General features: G+C 43.3%; 1 protein-coding gene across 1 annotated transcript in view; it reads right to left on the reverse strand.

The window, feature by feature from the left end:
• LOC106601075 (disheveled-associated activator of morphogenesis 1) overlaps positions 1-21,557 on the reverse strand; it is an 81,983-nt gene that overhangs the window by 43,826 nt on the left and 16,600 nt on the right. The window contains 1 exon segment of the mRNA XM_014192988.3: positions 1,108-1,351. Coding sequence (XP_014048463.2) covers positions 1,108-1,290 — 183 coding nt within the window. The 5' untranslated portion in view covers positions 1,291-1,351.

The following is a 21,557-nucleotide window of genomic DNA, read 5'->3' on the forward strand; positions in this document are numbered from 1 at the left end:
CTCTCTCTCTATCTCTCTCAGAACGATCTTCTTGACCCTTACCAGTCAGGCTTCAAGACGGCTCACTCAACTGAGACTGCTCTCCTCTGTTACGGAGACTCTCCGCACCTTGGGGCCCTCGCACCCCTATGCGGGTCAGCTCCCGCTCAGCCCAGTCAATGCTCTGTCAGGGCACCCCAAAGATGGCTACCTCCTGATGTTAAATCAGCAAAGTTCCTGCCAATCTTCCGAGAATGTCTGAAACCCTACCTCTTCACAGAGTATCTTAAATGAATCCCACGGCGCCCCAAAAAAGTTATGTCTTCTCCTACTAGCACTGACTTTGCTGATAACTACTTTATTGAGGTTGTCTCACCAAACTAATTGTCGCTCTTGATAAGAGTGTCTGTTATATGACTAAAATGCAAATGTCTTTGCAGGGAGCAGGCTTCAACCTTTTTTAGTGTACTCAAGCTACTAATAAAATGCCTTTATATTGCTGTCAAGAAGCATTGATTATGCTGGAAACAGGCTAACAAAGTATTTCAGAGGAAATATATCAAAAGCGAGCTCCTCCTTTAGTGAGTATTGACGAGTCCAAATCACACAGCCAGGCCCTGAAAACAGAGTTGAAGAAAAGCAAGTGCAGACCTGGCCGCTTCGCCTTCAAACATGGCAGCCATCCACATATCCCCCACATATGATTAATCTAGTTAAATACTTCACAGTCCTGAAAGATTTTGATTCGACTGTAATCATGTAATAAATGAAAGCCATACATGGCAAGATCCCTTTAGTCATCTATACTGTAGAGTTGCACCAACTACCAACCAGCAGCTCTTAAAAGGATACTTTGGGATTTTGGCAATGAGGCATTTTGTCTACTTCCCCAGAGTCGGATTAAATGGTAGATACCATTTGTATGTCTCTGTGTCTAGTATTAAGGAAGTTAGAAGTAGTTTCTCAAGCCAACTCTAACTAGACAAAGGGCGTCATTGCCAAAATTCCGAAGTATCACTTTAATGGGTGAGAGAAGCAGAGTAGAGCAATAGAATGAGCGAGTGAGTGAGCGACAGACAGCAGTTCAGCATGGCATTGGGCCTAGCCCAGCCCAGGGACAGTACGTACAACCAGCTCAGAGAACATGGCATCCAGCTCCTCTTCAGGTGGCATGGGCAGGGAGGGCTCCATGGTCTGTAGGATGAAGTTACTGTCATGGCGAAGGCGGTAGGTGATCTCCGGGTGATCACTCCCTTTAAAACAGCAGAAAATATCGGAGAGGCCCCGCCCTGGACGCTTGCGAGGGGCCATGGCGTGGCGGCCAGGGTTTGGGCCCTTTCTAGGGAACGTTACCGTCTTTCACCACGGCTCCCTGTAGAAGGAGACAAGACAGATTGTTAGTGGAATACATGGTTGGAGTCATTTAACCAGGTCATTCATTTGGCTTCTGAGGGTGTGATATATGTAAATTCTAACCCTGAGGGTGTGGTCTATATCACCCCCCAAGGTGTGGTCTATGTCACTCCCAGGGCATGGTGTATGTCACATGATCTATGCCATGGGAAATTCCACGGTCACAGAATGAGACGTAACAGATGTTTCACTTTAAAAATGTATGTCAAACAAAAACCAATGATTGCAAAGTTAAACAAACCATACAGCTTTTAATGACTTTTAACAATTTCCACAGGAAATTTAACAAAAACACATTTACTTGAACAGGGCAGAATGACGGCACAAACAGTCATTCTGCAACCAAATTTTTCATCTGCACTGTTCTTCAAGTAAATGTGGTGGCTGAGTTAAAACACAGGCCTAACAGTGGAGGCTCCTCAGAGGAGGAAAGGGAGGACCATCCTCCTCAGTGAATTTCATAAAAATAAGAATGTTAAAACTTAAAGTTATCCTTTTTAGATAAAACTATACTAAACATAATCATGTCACCAAATAACTGATTGAAAACACTATTTTGCAAAGAAGGTCTACAGTAGCCTCAACAGCACTCTGTAGGGTAGCACCATGATGTAGCCAGTGGACAGCTAGTTTCTGTACTCCTCTGGGTACATTGACCTCAATACAAAACCTAGGAGTCTCGTGGTTCTCACCCCCTTCCATAGACTTACACTGTTATTATATCTTTCAGAGGACGTCCTCCAGCCTATCAGAGCTCGAGGCATGAACTGACATGTTGTCCAACCAATCAAAGGACCAGATAATTAATCTAGTACTGAAAGCATCAGCTACAGCTACCTAGCACTGCAGTGTATAAAATGTGGTGAGTAGTTGACTCAAAGTGAGAGAGAAAGACAATAGTTGAACAGTTTAACAAATACATTTCTTCCCCCCCAAAAAGTTAACTTTCAGTTTCACTTTCTTAGCTAGCAAATGCAGCCAGCTAGTTTAGACTACTGAAATACCCTGCTCAAACAGAGGGATGCTATGTTAGCTAGCTGAGTTTCCAACACAACACTGGAAGATAAGCTTTTGGTATTACTAATTTATTGCCACCAGGGCCCACCGGTGTAACTGCTCGCTGACTGTAGAATAACGTTACTGCATGATTGTAGCAAGTTTACTAATGCGTTAGCTCTATTAGCAACGTTGACATTACTTTAGTTAATATGGTGATAACGATGTAGGCTGTGTGTAGCAGTTTGGCTTGGAAAGGTTTTTTCTCCTGGTCACATACAGCTGTGTTGTGCATTGAAGTCCACAAGTGCAGGGAAGAGAAGGAATACAACGTGGCTGTTACGAAAGTGAACTCTGTTTACGTGTGATCAGGGGTGTATTCATTCCGCCGATTCTATTAAAAAACATTTCTTAAAACTGAAGCAAACGGGTCAAAACGGGGATAAACATACCTGAATTTGTCCAATAGAAACTCGTTTGCAACTTTGGACTGATGATTACACCCTATATCAGCTAGATGCAGGCAAGAGTGTGCAAAGCGGTATTGAACGTCAATGTCTGTCACCTCAAATGTCTCTCGACCTGTGGTCACCTACGTTGTAAACGTTCATTCGTAGGCTAGGTTGTAGCAACCTCATGTTGGGTATAGGGAAAATGTTAGTATAATGTAGTTACCTAAACCTATCGCTGTTACATTGAACTGGGTGAATGGAATATGAATGAGCGTCATCCAACATGCTCTAATAGAAATAAGGCCATGCTCATGAAAAAAAAACTGTTCTCCCTCACCTTAAACGACACTAACCACAACTGAGGCCTAAATGTACTGTTATACAACCAGACATCCAAGGATTCCAAATAAAGAGACAGAGAGTCCTGTATGTCAATGGGAGAGAGCCAATACTGGATTATTGTCTTCTTTATAGAGAAAATGCAGTGCAACACTACAGATTGTTTTTTATTTATTTTATTTCACCTTTATTTAACCAGGTAGGCTGGTTGAGAACAAGTTCTCATTTGCAACTGCGACCTGGCCAAGATAACGCATGGCAGTTCGACACATACAACAACACAGAGTTACACGTGGAATAAACAAAACATAGTCAATAATACAGTAGAAAAAAAGAAAACAAAAGGTCTATATACAGTGAGTGCAAATGAGGTAAGATAAGGGAGTTAAGGCAATAAATAGACCATGGCGGCGAAGTAATTTAAATATAGCAATTAAACACTGGAATGGTAGATGTGCAGAAGATGAATGTGCAAGTAGAGATACTGGGGTGCAAAAGAGCAAGATAAATAAATAAATAAATAAATACAGTATGGGGATGAGGTAGTTGGATGTGCTGTTTACAAATGGGCTATGTACAGGTGCAGTGATCTGTGAGCTGCTCTGACAGCTGGTGCTTAAAGCTAGTGAGGGAGATATGAGTCTCCAGCTTCAGTGATTTTTGCAGTTCGTTCCAGTCATTGGCAGCAGAGAACTGTAAGGAAAGGCGGCCAAAAGAGGAATTGGCTTTGGGGGTGACCAGTGAGATATACCTGCTGGAGCGCGTGCTACGAGTGGGTGCTGCTATGGTCACCAGTGAGCTGAGATAAGGCGAGGCTTTACTTAGCAGAGACTTGTAGATGACCTAGAGCCAGTGGGTTTGGCGACGAGTATGAAGCGAGGGCCAGCCAACAAGAGCATACAGGTCGCAGTGGTGGGTAGTATATGGGGCTTTGGTGACAAAACGGATGGCACTGTGATAGACTGCATCCAATTTGCTGAGTAGAGTGTTGGAGGCTATTTTATAACTGACATCGCCGAAGTCGAGGATCAGTAGGATGGTCAGTTTTACGAGGGTATGTTTGGCAGCATGAGTGAAAGATGCTTTGTTGCGAAATAAGAAGCCGATTCTAGATTAAATTTTGGATTGGAGATGCTTGATGTGAGACTGGAAGGAGAGTTTACAGTCTAAACCAGACACCTAGGTATTTGTAGTTATCCACATAGTCTAAGTCGGAGCTGTCCAGAGTAGTGATGCTGGACGGGCGGGTAGGTGCGGGCAGTGATCAGTTGAAGAACATACATTTAGTTTTACTTGCATTTAAGAGCAGTTGGAAACCACAGAAGGAGAGTTGTATGGCATTGAAGCTTGTCTGGAAGTTAGTTAACACCGTGTCCAAAGAAGGGCCAGAAGTATACAGAATGGTGTCGTCTGCGTAGAGGTGGTTCAGGAAATCACCATCAGCAAGAACGACATCATTGATGTATACAGAGAAGAGAGTCGGCCCGAGAATTGAACCCTGTGGCACCCCATAGAGACTGCCAGAGGTCCGGACAATAGGCCCCCGATTTGACACACTGAACTCCATCTGAGAAGTAGTTGGTGAACCAGACGAGGCAGTCATTTGAGAAACCAAGGCTGTTGAGTCTGCCGATAAGAATGTGGTGATTGACAGAGTCGAAAGCCTTGGCCAGGTCGAAGAATACGGCTGCACAGTAATGTCTCTTATCGATGGTGGTTATGATATCATTTAGGACCTTGAGCGTGGCTGAGGTGCACCCATGACCAGCTCTGAAACCAGATTGCATAGCGGAGAAGGTACGGTGGGATTCAAAATGGTCGGTAATCTGTTTGTTAACTTGGCTTTTGAAGACCTTAGAAAGGCAGGGTAGGATAGATATAGGTCTGTAGCAGTTTGGGTCTAGAGTGTCTAACCCTTTGAAGAGGGGGATGACCGCTGCAGCTTTCCAATCTTTGGGAATCAGACGATACGAAAGAGAGGTTGAACAAGCTAGTGATAGGGGTTGCAACAATTTCGGCAGATCATTTTAGAAAGAGAGGGTCCAGATTGTCTAGCCCGGCTGATTTGTAGGGGTTCAGATTTTGCAGCTCTTTCAGAACATCAGCTATCTGGAATTGGGTGAAGGAGAAATGGGGTAGACTTGGGTGAGTTGCTGTGGGGAGTGCAGGGCTGTTGACCGGGGTAGGGGTAGCCAGGTGGAAAGCATGGCCAGCCATAGAAAAATGCTTATTGAAATTCTCAATTTATAGTGGATTTATCGGTGGTGACAGTTAAAAAGGCAGTGTCTGATTAATTCAGTGAATTAGATAAAAGCAAACTTACCCGCTTTAAAAGATATGGGTAGATAGTTACCTCACCACACGGACCAGAACAACCCCTCACAACCCTCAGATTGGTTTAGGGGCCTAGCTACAGTGGCTTTTGGTGATTATAAAACACACACACACACACACACACACACACACACACACACACACACACACACACACACACCACACACACACACACACACACACACACACACACACACACACACACACACACACACACACACACACACACAGAGAGACAGAGAGAGAGAGAGAGAGAGACAGAGACAGAGGAAGCAATATTATGCCGAGGGGCCTCAGCCTGCCGCATCCCTCTCAGTGACCCTACACAACAGGACCAGGATTTATAACAAAACACAGGCACTGTGGGGATTAGTGCACTGACTAGGAAGGCCCGCTGCTTCTCAGCTCAACTCACTGTGGTGAAGTGGTTACTGGTCTTCATGTTCGTGTACTAGCAGCAGGCAATAGACACACACAAACACACTTTTACACTCTTCACATACGCTGCTGCTACTCTGTCTATTATCTATCCTGATTGCCTAGTTACTTTTACCCCTACCTACATGTACATATTACTTCCACTACCTCATACCCCAGCACATTGACTTGGTACCACTTTTATATAGCCTCATTGTTGTTGTCTTTTGTGTTACTATTTTTATTTGCTACATTTCTTACTTTTTAACTTCGCATTGTTGGGAAAGGGCTTGTAAGTAAGCATTTCACAGTAAAGTCACAGATTGAATCTGAGCTTAAGCAAAGTGATTTCTAAAGATCCAGACTGGGCCAGTAAGACAAATGGCAGTACGTTAGTCTTTGAAGAGGGAGAGATCTGGATGTTATGAGTGTAAATCATGCAACTCGTTTCTATGAGCTTTGATTAAACAGGAACCAGAGACTCCCGCTGAGAGAATAAGATTACAAATCTAAATGAAAGGAGAAAAGCAAAAGAAAATAATATCACCTCAGAATTTTGTTAAACTGAAAAGTTACATGAATATTAACTTGTAAATGAGGTCCTGGTGTTAGCTAACAGAAACCAGGACTGGCTTGAGAAGCCAATCTAACAACCGCAGGAGAGGAAAGTGAAACCCAGCAGTCTGTGATAGCAGACAGTGTGGTCCCCAGTGAGGTTAAGGTCAGACTGAGGGCAGTCTACTCTGTTTTGGGTTCATTCACAAAAAATCTCAGTGAATAATTTACAGAAGGTTAGATGCTCTCAATGTTTCTCCTCTGAGAGGTCGATATACACAAGGCCAGAGCGAGAAATATCAGCTTCCAAAACTCCCAAGCAAGCACTACTCTGACCTTACACTAAGCACTAAGCAAACACCATCATTCAACATCTTCAGTTACTATAAAATAGGCTTTTCTTGAACTAAGAATGTGTGGGTGTGCCAAATCCTGTGGTTCTGTACAGTAGCTAGGCTAAATCCTGGGGTTGTGTAGCTAGGCTAAATCCTGTGGTTGTGTAGCTAGGTTAAATCATGTGGTTGTGTAGCTAGGCTAAATCCTGTGGTTGTGTAGCTAGGCTAAATCCTGTGGTTGTGGAACACACATAACCCATACAATCCACACCATTGAAGTCTTGGAGTAGCCTATTAGAGAACAACTTTACCACTTTCTTACAGTAGGTATGGACAAATGTGAACAGACCAAACAAGACTAGAAAGGTGAATGACCACTCTTTGCAGCAGGGAGGCCTATATACAGTATGTTGTATATTTACTAGTGTAGGATATTGTAAGATATGATATGTATAATATTTCCTAATTTAATTGTTTCATCACTGAATCAACAGCGTACAAAAGGCAGATAGATGGTTTGAACATTATATGGCAATAAAGACAATGGCCGACAAAGTATAAAACAAACACACATCATTTAGAGATGCCTAACCTAAACATAACATAAAACCAAGATGTTTCTCCAGGAAATCAAATTAAAATAAGTCTCCCTCCCCGGCAGTCATTTTAAAAACACATGAAGCGGTCTGTTTATTTATGTGCAACCTTGTCCTTCCTGAATGGACTACCATCATCAGCACAGAGTGTGCGTCCCAAATGGCACCCTTTTTACTGCACTACTTTTTTTTACCAGGGCCCCTAGTGTATAGGGAGTAGGATGACATGTGGGACGCAAACTGAGTGTTTTCCACATGTACTGGACTCCAGTGAATCTGTCGGTTCCTACAACAGCAGATGATGTCCTTGTGAACTTTACATGATCCATCTTTAGAAAGGGAGATGTTCTGTTACAGGGAACTAAAGAGGGAACCAAAAGGAGGGCAGGTACTGCATAAGAGCTGTAGTAAGACCTGGATCAGAGCCCTTTGGAGAAACCATTCCCACCTCTTACCCAGGTCAGCGTCAGGAAAGACACACACACGCACGCACACACACAGGACAGCTTCAGGGAAGCGATACTCTTTGAAGCACAGCCATCAATAGACACTGAGTTTTTCCTCTCCTTTCTCTTTCATATTTCTTTCTTTTTTCCTTGCTTTTATTAAAGACTAAGCACAAAGAGTCCGACTGGAAAACTTTGAGGGATGGGGATTTTTAATATCTTCCATTTCAAAGAGCAGCTTGTAATAGTCAGGATGCTGATAGCAATACTAACTGATGCAGTTACTTTTATTAGCAGTCTCATTCTTATCCTATTTCCTGTTTAGCCATGATATATGACAAAGGGAGTATACTGTACATCCAAAAGAGGCAATCAGAGAGCATTCTGGGAGATTATCATGAGTGGGGGGTATAGCCTGCATGTTTGCATGTCTGAGCTATACATTAATTCAATTTACTCATGATCCTCCACACCAACACAGACAGTCCCATACATTACACATCCAGGAAATCATAATCCCCACGTCACAACACAAATATGGTGATACACCAACGTGCCTCCCTCCGAGACACTGAGCTTCGGAAGCCACATCTGTTCTGATTGTTGTACCAAGGTGAGTCAGCAGGAGAAAACAGGATGTGTGCAGTGCCACTGGTTGATTCTCATAGACTCGCTCATTCACACATGTTCCTACTGTAACAGACCTTCTGATTAAGCTGTACCAGCTGAAAAACACACAGCGACTGAGCTGACAGAGTCATTCAAATTAGGGTTGGGATCAATTCCATTGAAATTCAAACAATTAAAGGAAATTGACTGAGTTGAAGTGGAATTGTGTCTTGCAGTTTGACTGGTATTGCTGATTCCTATGACAGACATCTAACTAACAATGCCAATAACAACGAGTATTACTAGGCTATAACTGCGTAGCATTGGATTGAGGCAAACCCTAAAACAATGTTTGAAGAAATACAACTCACAATGTGCAGAATCAAATGAAGTGATCTCGAGATCCCAAAGTGTACTTAGACAACATACCAGGCTGATTGTTGCCCTTAAAGCAAAACCAGATACGCTCAACGTGTTCAAGAAGTAATTATTGGATTCTTCGTAGCTAGAGCTGTTTACACATATTGGGTACAGATGTCATATTGGGTACAGGGCCATGAGTTGCTCTGTAATCCCTCTACAAAAAACATTAAAAAATGTTTTTCCAAAGACACACACATCTGAGAACATCTGGCAATTAAAAGTCCTGAACAATCGCAGGATGTTCGTGATCTTTATCAGTCTCCTGACAGGCAGGAGAGTTTGATATTCTCTCCAGTGCTCAGCCACGTCAAACTTCTGATTGCTGTACACACAACACTATAAAATGACTCACTTGCTCTCTCTGCCATTGCTCTGAGTTAGGGCTTCTGATAAAAGCAGACACTTACAGACACTCCTCTGCTCCTATATCTGATTATGTTATGTTTATAGCTGGGCCTGGTTTCCTGGACCCAGATGAAGTTTATTCCTGCTCTAACAAGCACTTTCAAGGGAGTTGATTGATTCGCCATTGACCAAGCAGTTTAGTCCAGGAATAGGCTTAATCTGGGATTGGGCAACTGGCCTTGATAACCACTCTAATACAAACTCACTGCACTATGAGCAGCAGCATAGGAGGACTGCAGACAAGAGAAAGGGTAAAAGGAAATAAAGTAACTTTGAAGTGTATTGCTCAGCAGCCCAGCAGTCAGTCAGAGATGATGTAGTTCTAATCTAGTCATTAGAGACTGACTGTAAACCAGATGTTACACATCCTGCTGCTGCTTATTGACCCGCTGGACCAAACCAACATATACTGTACAGCCAGGCACACACTGTATCCAGTAAGAATATCTGTTCATTAAGGGTGTCTTCGAAACTCATGGCCATATCTTATGATATTTCAGGGCTGTCAGACTCAGGACAATAATACAATAACAATGTTCTGCCTCAGTAACATTTATGTCCTATAGGTAAACAAAGCTATAGAACACAGGTGTCAAACTCATTCCACGGAGGACCGAGTGTCTGCGGGTTTTCGCTCCTCCCTCATACTTGATTGATGAATTAAGGGCCCTAATTAGTGGGGAACTTCCCACACCTGGTTGTCTAGTGTTTAATTGAAAAGAAAAAACTAAAACCTGCAGACACTAGGCCCTCCATGGAATGAGTTTGACACCCCTTCTATAGAACAATCAGTTTCAACAACTTAAATGCCACATAGAAGAGGTTACAACCTCAACCCTTTCAGTATGATTAATATACAAAGAGCAAAACAAGCTTCTTTGGCTGACGAATAATGACAAGGAGTAAACATGCATCATACGGTCTACTCCTTTTCTCGGAATCATCAACAAGTGCACAACCATCTGAAAAATGCTGAGTTGTTCAGCGTGTTCTACAGATAGCAAGACATGAGTTCCTCCCGTGTTCTCCCCTCTGCCTTGCACAGGAAGTCCAAGTTGAGATGCCAAAGACCTGAAGTTATGACAGCCAGACAATGTAATGCAATCATGTAGATGTATCTTTATTATGATGATGTGGAATGTAGAAACAAGCCCTAATCTATCTCAGCCAGTGTGTTTATTATTTCCCTCGACGTCGCCAAGTCAAATACTGATCTATGGTTCTGTCCCAAATGGCACCCTATAGGACCTGGTCAAAAGTAGTGCACTACATAGGGAATAGGGTGCCATTTAGAATGCAATCTAACTTATGACCTAAATATAAAACTGGAAGAGGAAAATCAACCAACCATTTAAAAAAAAATACACTTAAACTGGTGAGATCATAGCACAGACAGGAATCCCATTATACTACTGTGAACATGTTCCAGTGTTTGCATCCCAAATGGCACCATATTCTCTACATAGTGCACTAACTTCCTACCTTCGTCCTAATATTTATTAATTTCTTATTTCACTTTAGATTTGTGTCTATTGTTGTGAATTGTTAGATACTACTGCACTGTTAGAGCTAGGAACACAAGCATTTCGCTACACCCGCAATAACTTCTGCTAAGTATGTGTATGCTACCAATAACATTTGATTTGACCTATGGGCCCTGTTCAAAAGTAGTGCACTAGACAAGGAAAAGGGTGCCATTTGGGATGCAAAATATGTGAAGCAACGTGCTAACAGTAAAGGCTCACTAGGCTGGGCTAACCCATACAGAGAGCAACCTATCTCTTGGGGCTTCCCCGTCACATGCCTGTCTCTGTCTGCTAATGACAGGCAAACCAGAGCCAAGCTCCCACTCCCTGCCCAATGATGTACTGAACTCTATCCAACCATAGGAACTTCACTGCTAGAAGCCCATACCAACGGATGAGAATAAAACACAATGTGTGTGGGCTTTACTTCATTTCATCAGTCTTTTTGGCCCTGACTCGGTGGAGAAATGTAAGATGTGCTTAGCTATCATCACCTACACACTTCATCTATGTTGAGATGGAGGTGCTCTGACTGATAGTGATTCATACATATAAATGATTTACATTTCCAGTAAATCTAATCAATCCTATCCAAAACCAAACTCCTGTCTGTCTTATTCTTGTCATCTGAGAGAGGAGATCTGAAGCTCAGACCCCTCTGATTCCATGTCAACATCAACAACATGAATCGAATGATAAGCTGGGTACTGTAAGAACATTAAGCGCAGCACAGCCCTCCCCTTAGAAACCAGAATGTTTAAGTGGAATCAATGATCCAGCAGCATTGCAAAACCCAGGACAAACTTTTAGGCTTCACATAAGAGAGAGTCAGGCTGTCCAGTACAGTTCAATGGCGGTTAGTCAGTCACACCATGGGATGGGTTTTTACTTAATGAACCCAGCGAATCCACTAAACGATTTAACCGGCATCAATATGTAATCAAATGGAAGCAAAGTGTGTCTACCTAGTACTCGTAGTTCGGCGCAACAGTAGATACTAGATTTATAAAACACGCACATTTTACCATGTGACACATTCACTCACTGCATGGACGGAAAACTAGCTCATCTGATTGTCAGATCCCATTATAATGGAGATGATCTGGACACCAGCATTGGAACCACTGGGTGAGGAAAAGAAACAAGGACAGAAATAGAGACGCGTGTGTGTCTGTATCTGAGGTAAGGGGCAATTTCCCATTCACAGGATATGAAAACAAACCAGGGCTGCATCCCAAATTTTACCCTATTCCCTATGCAGTATACTACTTTTGATCAGGGCCCATAGCGAAAAGAGTACCATTTGGGACGCGGACATACTAGCTAGGCTATATGACTTGTGACATGTGTGTTACATTTTGGTTGGAGTCAGGGCCATTTGGAATTGATTTTGGTCGGGGTGTTTTGGGGCTCTCCTGACAGAATGCAATTGGGATCATATCACTCAGACTGCAGAGTGGCGCACTCCGGGTCTAGAGAGTTGCTGATATCAATATTAGCAGGGTGCCGACAGGCCAATCTCCCCTTATTTCCCCTGGGCAATGCTAAAGGGGTCATAGTTTAAGCCCCTAGGGGGATGCCTCCAACCCTCCTCCATCCCTCATTAAATAACCAATAAGGCAGAGAGTTCCTGGTCCCTACAGTTACACACACACACACACACACACACACACACACACACACACACACACACACACACACACACACCTACCTGATCCCTCCCTCTTGTTCAGAAATATCCTAGCTAACTCCCAATGTTATACAGAATGCCACTGCAATAGATACAGTTGAAGTCGGAAGTTTACATACACTTATGCTGGAGTCATTAAAACTCGTTTTTCAACCACTCCACAAATTTCTTGTAAACAAACTATAGTTTTGGCAAGTCGGTTAGAACATCTACTTTGTGCATGACACAAGTAATTTTTCCAACAATTGTTTACAGACAGATTATTTCACTGTATCACAATTCCAGTGGGTCAGAAGTTTACATACACTAAGTTGACTGTGCCTTTAAACAGCTTGGAAAATTCCAGAAAATTATGTCATGGCTTTAGAAGCTTCGGATAGGCTAATTGACATCATTTGAGTCAATTGGAGGTGTACCTGTGGATGTATGTCACGACTTCCGCCGAAGTTGGTGCCTCTCCTTGTGCGGTCGACGTCACCGGCTTTCTAGCCTCCACCGATCTACATTTATTTTTCCATTTGTTTTGTCTGTATTGTTCACACCTGGTTCCCATTACGTTTTAATTATTTCCCTATTTAACCCTCTGGAGCCATCATGGTTTTGTGCGTGTTTATTGTTGTCAGTTGTCTCGTTTATGTGATTCTGGATATTCTTTCTCCTTGTTGGAAGATTGATTTTGAGTAAAGTTACTATTAGTACTGATCTCTGTGTCCTGCGCCTGACTCCGCCTTACCCACATCACCTAGACTATGACAATGTATTTCAAGGCCTAACTTCAAACTCAGTGCCTCTGTTTGACATCATGGGAAAATACAAAGAAATTAGCCAAGACCTCAGAATTTTTTTTTTACCTCCACAAGTCTGGTTCATCCTTGGTAGCAATTTCCAAACGCCTGAAGGTACCACTCATCTGTACAAGCAATAGTACGCAAGTATAAACACCATGGGACCACGCAGTGGCAATACCGCTCAGGAAGAAGACGCGTTCTGTCTCCTAGAGATGAAGGTACTTTGGTGCGACAAGTGCAAATCAATCCTAGAACAACAGCAAAGTGCCTTGTGAAGATGCTGGAGGAAACAGGTACATAAGTATCTATATCCACAGTAAAACGAGTCCTATATTGACGTAACCTGAAAGGCCGCTCAGCAAGGAAGAAGCCACTGCTCCAAAACCGCCATAAAAAAGCCAGACTACAGTTTGCAACTGCACATGGGTACAAAGATCATACTTTTTGGAGAAATGTCCTCTGGTCTGATGAAACAAAAATAGAACTGTTTGCCATAATGACCATCGTTATGTTCGGAGGAAAAAGGGGGAGGCTTGCAAGCCGAAAAACACCATCCCAAACATGAAGCACGGGGGTGGCAGCATCATGTTGTGGGGGTGCTTTGCTCCAGGAGGGACTGGTGCACTTCACAAAATAGATTGCATCATGAGGTAGGAATATTATGTGGCTATATTGAAGCAACATCTCAAGACATCAGTCAGGAAGTTAAAGCTTGGTCGCAAATGGGTCTTCCAAATGGACAATGACCCCAAGCATACTTCCAAAGTTGTGGCAAACTGGCTTAAGGACAACAAAGTCAAGGTATTGGAGTGGCCATCACAAAGCCCTGACCTCAATCCTAGAGAAAATGTGTGGGCAGAGCTGGAAAAGCGTGTGCGAGCAAGGAGGCCTACAAACCTGACTCAGGTACACCAGCTCTGTCAGGAGGAATGGGCCAAAATTCACCCAACTTATTGTGGGAAGCTTGTGGAAGGCTACGCGAAACGTTTGACCCAAGTTAAACAATTTAAAGGCAATGCTATGAAATACTAATTGAGTGTATGTAAACTTCTGACCCACTGGGAATATGATGAAAGAAATAAAAGCTGAAATAAATAATTCTATCTACTATTATTCTGACATTTCACATTCTTAAAATAAAAGTGGTGATCCTAACTGACCTAAGACAGTGAATTTTACTAAGATTAAATGTCAGGAATTGTGAAAAACGGAGTTTAAATGTATTTGGCTAAGGTGTATGTAAACTTCCGACTTCAACTGTAAATAGCTAAGCTGTCGTTACTCATTGTGTATTTATTATTACGTTTCTATTATTTCTCTATTTTCTTTCTCTCTGCATTGTTGGGAAGGGCCCGTAAGTAAGCATTTCACTGTTAGTGTACATTTGTTGTTTACGAAGTATGTGATGAATAATATTTGATTTCATTCGATTTTCTGAGCTCATCCTCTTCCACAGGACCTTGGATAACCCCCACCCTCTTCCCTTGTTGCCAGGGCTGTTTCCGATTCAGTGCCCTGTATTACATGTGCTAATCCAGCAGGATGAGTCGCTGGGATTGAACAGGGACCAGTGTGAGTAATGAGTTTTTCCAGGCTAAGCTTCGGATGCATGGGGCCCCCAGCTGCCAATCAGAGATGGGTGGGAGTCTCTGGCCTGTGTATGTGGGAGGGGGGGGGGGGGACAGCACCGACCGGAGCTGCTTCCTGAGTAATCATACAGGGGCTAAGCGTCTAACGACATCCATTCATCCATCTATCCACATGGAAACGGATGTGTTATTAAGCAACTAAGGAGGATATATTCAATCATGACACAGCCAACTGCCCCTTGCCCTCCCTCTTCATTGGAAAGTAGTGATATGCCAACTACTAAACTCAGAACAGTCAGGCCAGAACAAGGCCAAAGTTCCTGGCCCCATTGACTTGACATGTCTTACCTTTCTCAAAGCCTAGCCCTAGTACTCACTTTGCTGTTATGAAAAACTCCACCTTCTATTTAAAACACACAAAGTCATGGCAATTGCCAGACCAGAGTTCCAGTCACAAACATAACACTGCTAAAAACGACTAGAAAACCACAATGACACCCAGACGTCCTAAAAACAGTAATAATCAACAGTGCAGTGGTGAACTTATGATAAACAACCTGACATGCAAGCTGTGTGTGTGTGTGCATTTGTTAGCACACCCTGGGAAATCATGTATACGAGTCTCATTCCATTCATAATAGTTTTTCTGTTCAGGGTTCACAGTTTACACCTCATGGAGACAGACGGAGTGTTGTTTCCATTGAGTCACACGACACACACATTCTGAGCACAAACCTGCCTAAATACAGAGGGAGTAAAATTCCACTGTGCCTGTAGCCTACTACTCATACTTCCCTAACTGTCCATAATGAAACATTACTATGATCCATTACTATGCTACTAGTGGTTGTTGTTACCTTGTTGTTTGGCTTAGAATAAGATACAACCAGGAGAGTTTTGTTTCTCTTTCAATTCGAAAGATGTTAACAATCTTACCTTTTTACACAACAGCAATAGATCCACTTATATGATTAAACATCCATGTTATAATGTCCAGCCCAGGCAGTTAAGCAAGCTCCACAGTACAGAGCGAGGCCTGCTCTGCTCTATACAGGCAGGCAGACAGAGATAGTAGAGACCAGAAAGTGTGAAAGGCACTGAATATAGGGCTTCCTACATCTCCAGCAGTGAGACCACACCATCACAGAACAGGAGAGAAACGCATCCAGCTCCAGCCTCATCCAGAAGAGCTACCAGAAAAGACACAGACCTCTTCAGCTTGGACATAGCATTTTGCCATCCATGGGTTGAGTCAGTGAAGCGTGGTCACGTAGCTGTAGAGTCGAGCCAACTCCTCTCCCTGCTGATAGATAGCCTCGTACTGTAGGCTACAGGACCCTTGTGTGCTCCCAAAAGATCTCCCGATCAGTCACAAACTATCCATCACGCAGAACTGTCTCACTGGGAGCTATCAATCTATCCAAGAAAAGTCTCACTCCAATCCCGTAAAGTCTCCACAGTGAAACAATCTGTCGAACTGGCTACACAGAGCACAGAGGCAGCCAGTCCAGACTGGTCTGAGGCTACGGACAGAGACACACAAACACACAGATGTTGGCTCCTGCTGCCGCTTCTGTCAGCCAGCCCTCCTCCCCGGGCCTGCCACACCCCCCAGTGACCAGCCGTATTTCTATTGGAGAGAATCAGAGCTGGGCTCCTCCCACTGCTCTCAGCTTTCTTTCTGTTCCAAGTGGAGTTCCGAGTGAGTGTGAATGTTGGATCACGGGAGAGATATCTTAGAGAGGTTGTGTGTGTGTGTGAGCATGTTTGCATGTCTGTGTGATATAGGATAGCTGATAGCTCCAAATGCAATGTTCCCACAGGCTTCTGAGTGTGTTCCTCTGCGTCAATTCATTGTTTTCATCATGCACAGCCCAGTTTCATGAAGAGAGTTTACAAACCTAAGCTTAGGACAACAGCTGGAGAGGATAACATTAAGGTAGCAGATGTGCACTGATAATATAAAGCTTTTATCCCAATAGTTTCAAGATTATTTTTATTCATGTGCCACTGACGACCATCACAGAAAAGGACGCCCTCACTGACATAACACACTTCTACTAGGCTTTTAAAATGAGACAATGGGAAGGAATGTGGATATTTACAGCAGCCAGTTCAAAATAGACAGCTGATGATAGTTCATGCAGTGCATTCAGTATTATAACCACAATCAAGGGCAGTTGTGTTGTGAGTCTGAACCATTTCCTGCTCTATTGACTCTGCTGAGAGAAAGATCAATACCCTTAGTGACATGGATCAGCCATCTGTTCAGATTGGGTTTCAGTAAGCAGGAACTATTTTGTAAGAGGTTGAAATCACACACCATAACGTATATCTATCATGGACAATTAATCATTTTACAGACTAAAGTATATTGAGCTACAATACTATCACCAACAATTAATCATTTCACAGACTAGGCCTACTGTACATAACATACTGTACATTGCGCTACAATGGCTGTCGTCCTGCCTTCCATCCACCAGACAGAGAGAGGCAGAGTTCATGTCCTATAATTTTCCCAGAATACTTACCCATCAAGGCAGTGATGAGGGCTTTCCTCTCCAAGAACAGATCACATTACCATCCCGTCCAGTCTGTCTGACACACACACACACACACACACACACACACACACACACACACACACACACACACACACACACACACACACACACACACACACACACACACACACACACACACACACACACACACACACACACACATCTGCTTCTGAGGTAATCCTTTCTATTAGGTGGCTTTAAGACTACATTTCCAACCAACCACCACCAGTGATGTTTTGACTTAGATTGTGATTCAAGTGGTTAATCACTTTGGGCTAATCATAGCCATTACCATTTATTCAATTGAATCATTTCAAAGTTCGTACACAGACAGAGTTTCTTTCCATCCATGGCTGTAATTCTTTCCTCGATTGGCAGTATTAACATTATCTGATCTAACCCTGTAATTATACACCAACATTATATAGAGATTAATGTTGTATGGTGAGGGAAGTTCTGAATGGTTGTTGATGTTTCTTCTCTGTCAAGAAACACTGCATCTGATGGATGTCAACATAAAAATAAATAAAATCAGAAAAATGACAATATTTTAAATGTTTGCAAAGTGACAGTTGCTTTGTTTGAGACCTAGCACCTTTGGGATCATTCTAGATGGGTGTACCTCACCCATTTGACTCATATCAATGTACATTTAGAGCACTCCACTATACTGACTACAAGGTAAGTAATGGGTCTCCTCAGTAAGTAATGGAGCTCCTCAGTAAGTAATGGGGCTCCTCAGTAAGTAATGGGGCTCCTCAGTAAGTAATGGGGCTCCTCAGTAAGTATTGGGGCTCCTCAGTGAGTAATGGGGCTCCTCGGTAAGTAGGGGGGCTCCTCAGTAAGTAGGGGGGCTCCTCAGTAAGTAATGGAGCTCCTCAGTAAGTAATGGGGCTCCTCAGTAAGTAATGGAGCTCCTCAGTAAGTAATGGGGCTCCTCAGTAAGTAATGGAGCTCCTCAGTAAGTAATGGGGCTCCTCAGTAAGTAGGTTGGATCCTCAGTAAGTAATGGAGCTCCTCAGTAAGTAATGGGGCTCCTCAGTAAGTAATGGGGCTCCTCAGTAAGTAGGGGGATCCTCAGTAAGTAATGGAGCTCCTCAGTAAGTAATGGGGCTCCTCAGTAAGTAGGGGGGCTCCTCAGTGGGCTACAGTAAGTAGTGGCCTACTCAGTAAGTAGTGGGTCTACTCAGTAAGTAGTGGGTCTACTCAGTAAGTAGTGTAGGGGTCTACTCAATAAATAGGGGTCTACTCAGTAAGTCCTGTAGGGGGCTACTCAGTAAGTCCTGTAGGGGGCTACTCAGTAAGTAGGGGTCTACTCAGTAAGTACTGTAGGGGTCTACTCAGTAAGTCCTGTAGGGGGCTACTCAGTAAGTCCTGTAGGGGGCTACTCAGTAAGTCCTGTAGGGGGCTACTCAGTAAGTAGGGGTCTACTCAGTAAGTGCTGTAGGGGTCGACTCAGTAAGTACTGTAGTGGGCTACTCAGTGGGTCTACTCAGTAAGTACTGTAGGGGGCTACTCCATAAGTAAGGGGGCTACTCCATAAGTAAGGGGGCTACTCCGTAAGTAAGGGGGCTACTCCATAAGTAAGGGGGCTACTCCATAAGTAAGGGGGCTACTCCATAAGTAAGGGGGATACTCCGTAAGTAAGGGGGCTACTCAGTGGGCTACAGTAAGTAGTGGGCTACTCAGTAAGTAGTGGGCTACTCAGTAAGTAGGGGGCTACTCAGTAAGTAGGGGGCTACTCAGTAAGTAGGGGGCTACTCCGTAAGTAAGGGGGCTACTCAGTGGGCTACAGTAAGTAAGGGGCTACTCAGTAAGTTGGGGGATACTCAGTAAGTTGGGGGATACTCAGTAAGTAGGGGGCTACTCAGTGCGCTACAGTAAGTCGTGGGGCTACTCAGCGAGTCGGGGGACACCAGTATTGGGCTATTTCTCCCCAAAAAATTTACACGAAGCAGATCAAAATCATTGGTCCTTTAAAAACCTGCTTTACATAAAATAGGGGGTGCTATAACTCGGAAAATAAATAAATGTGACTCTGGATGACAACATAATGATGTTTCTTTCCAACATTAGGACTGTTTGCCTAAATAAGTTAAATTCGCTTCGTGTTTTGTTTCCTACCGAGTATCGCGACACTGGTATCAACCCGGCCCTAGTAAGTAACTTTGTGTTTGTCCCAAATGGCACCCTATATAGTGCACTACTTTTGACTAAAGCCCTATGGGCCCTGGTCAAAAGTAGCGCACCAAATAGGGAATATGGTGCTATTTGGCATGTACAGTAGTCTCCATCCACTCCAGTCTGTAAACAGCATGCTAGTGTTTCTGTGGATAACTGACCTTTGCCCAGATAATACACAGCAGCATTCACTCTCATGTTTATTTTCTCAGATAGTTGCCAAGTAAAGGAATAAAAAAGGATTTCTCCTGCTACCAGAATATTCTTTAATGAGCAAATGGATAAGGCTCTAGATGCTTCTCTTTCTCTCTCTGCAAAGCCCTCTAGATGTACAAAGTCACATTCATTAGGCTGTTGAAAAATACAGCATAATTGGATCACAACACATACATGGTATAATTGACAACTAACTAGGCCACCAGAGGGCAACCTCGTTTGCGCATACCGTGCAATGAAGCCTTTATTGGTGGTCACACACAAAAAGAGGGGCTTCCTGTTTAATAATGAACATCCAAAAAAAAGCGTATGATTTTCTGATGCCACACACCAAGGTATACTTTTGCAACATTCTCTTATAACTGGTGGTCTAGCCTACACTAGAATATGGACATACAAAAAGGTAATTACATTGAAAAGTAGCCCATGATATCAAAAGGCACTGGAGCCATTTGTCAGCAATCTATGAACCATGAGCTATTCTATAGATTCAGCAAAGCCCCTCTCCTCTAGAAAAAGGACTATGTCCATGTCATAGAGAGACACAGAGCAGGGCTTGACTGCCTCAGAGAGGGAACCAGTGTTTGCCAGCAGTCACCACCCTGGGCTGGTCTGGCTATCTCAGGCTGCCTGCCCATTCTGCAGAGGCTCAGTGGCTGGCTGATACAAACTGGTCAGTGGTCAGACAGACTCACATTCCCCTGTGAGGCCAGACAGCTAAGGACAGCTCTCCCTCAGTCTCATTCACCCAGCCTGCTGCCTGCCAGGATCCTAGTAAATTACAACAGTGATGATGGCCATGTTACGAAACAAACCGTGCTTGATACATTCCCTCTCTGGGACTAACTGACACACTGTCAGTGTACAGTATGTCTGTGGAGACTGTAGACGAATGCCATTGATGGACAAACGCGCACAGTCATATCACCTGTCTGCAAAAAACACTCCTCCGATTACAGATATACAGCCTTTCAATGTGATATGGGATATTCAAGCCATTTTTTATGACAGTGATTGAAAAGCCTGGGAAATAGGACAATCTCAAATATAATATCAAGTGTGGTTTTTATGCATGCTCCCAGACATTCCAACAGTGTTTTGGAACCACCTAAGCTGTGTTTTTGCAAACAATTCCATGAAGGGAGGGTCTTGTTTTTCCCCTCTCGGCGTGCCTGGACAGAATAGGCTAATCCATCGAAGGTGTGCCACATTCACCTCCGTAACCCTGCATGAGCCCTATACTACAAATCAAGTTTGAGGAGTTAGCAAGGCAACTTTTGTCAACTCGGATTTCAACTTGGGATAACCGTTACCACGAAAGTTGCTCACCGTTTAGCTAGGTACATTTTATGGCAATGACCTGCTCCGGGGCAGACTAACTCAGGGCTAACTCCATTTATCCTGAATGATGTGTCTGAGCCACAAGTTGAGGACCAATGAAATCGGATACCCTCCCACTCGCAAAGATTGCATCATAATCCCCTTAAATTTGAGGACTGATTAAATATTATATCAAAGTTCTGTGAAAATGTTTTTTAATTTCTTTTATGTTAAAATATCAATCACAGCATTTGCTTTCCAAACTAAGTTTATCACGCGATTGTATTTTGAAATTTGCAAACTGACAGCTGCAACCAACCAACTGAGTGTACAAAGCATTATGAACTCTTTCCATGACAGTGACCAGGTGAAAGCTATTAT

This window comes from Salmo salar, chromosome 01 (genome assembly GCF_965601325.2).
Source record: "Salmo salar chromosome 01, fSalSal1, whole genome shotgun sequence".
NCBI classification, from domain to species: domain Eukaryota; kingdom Metazoa; phylum Chordata; class Actinopteri; order Salmoniformes; family Salmonidae; genus Salmo; species Salmo salar.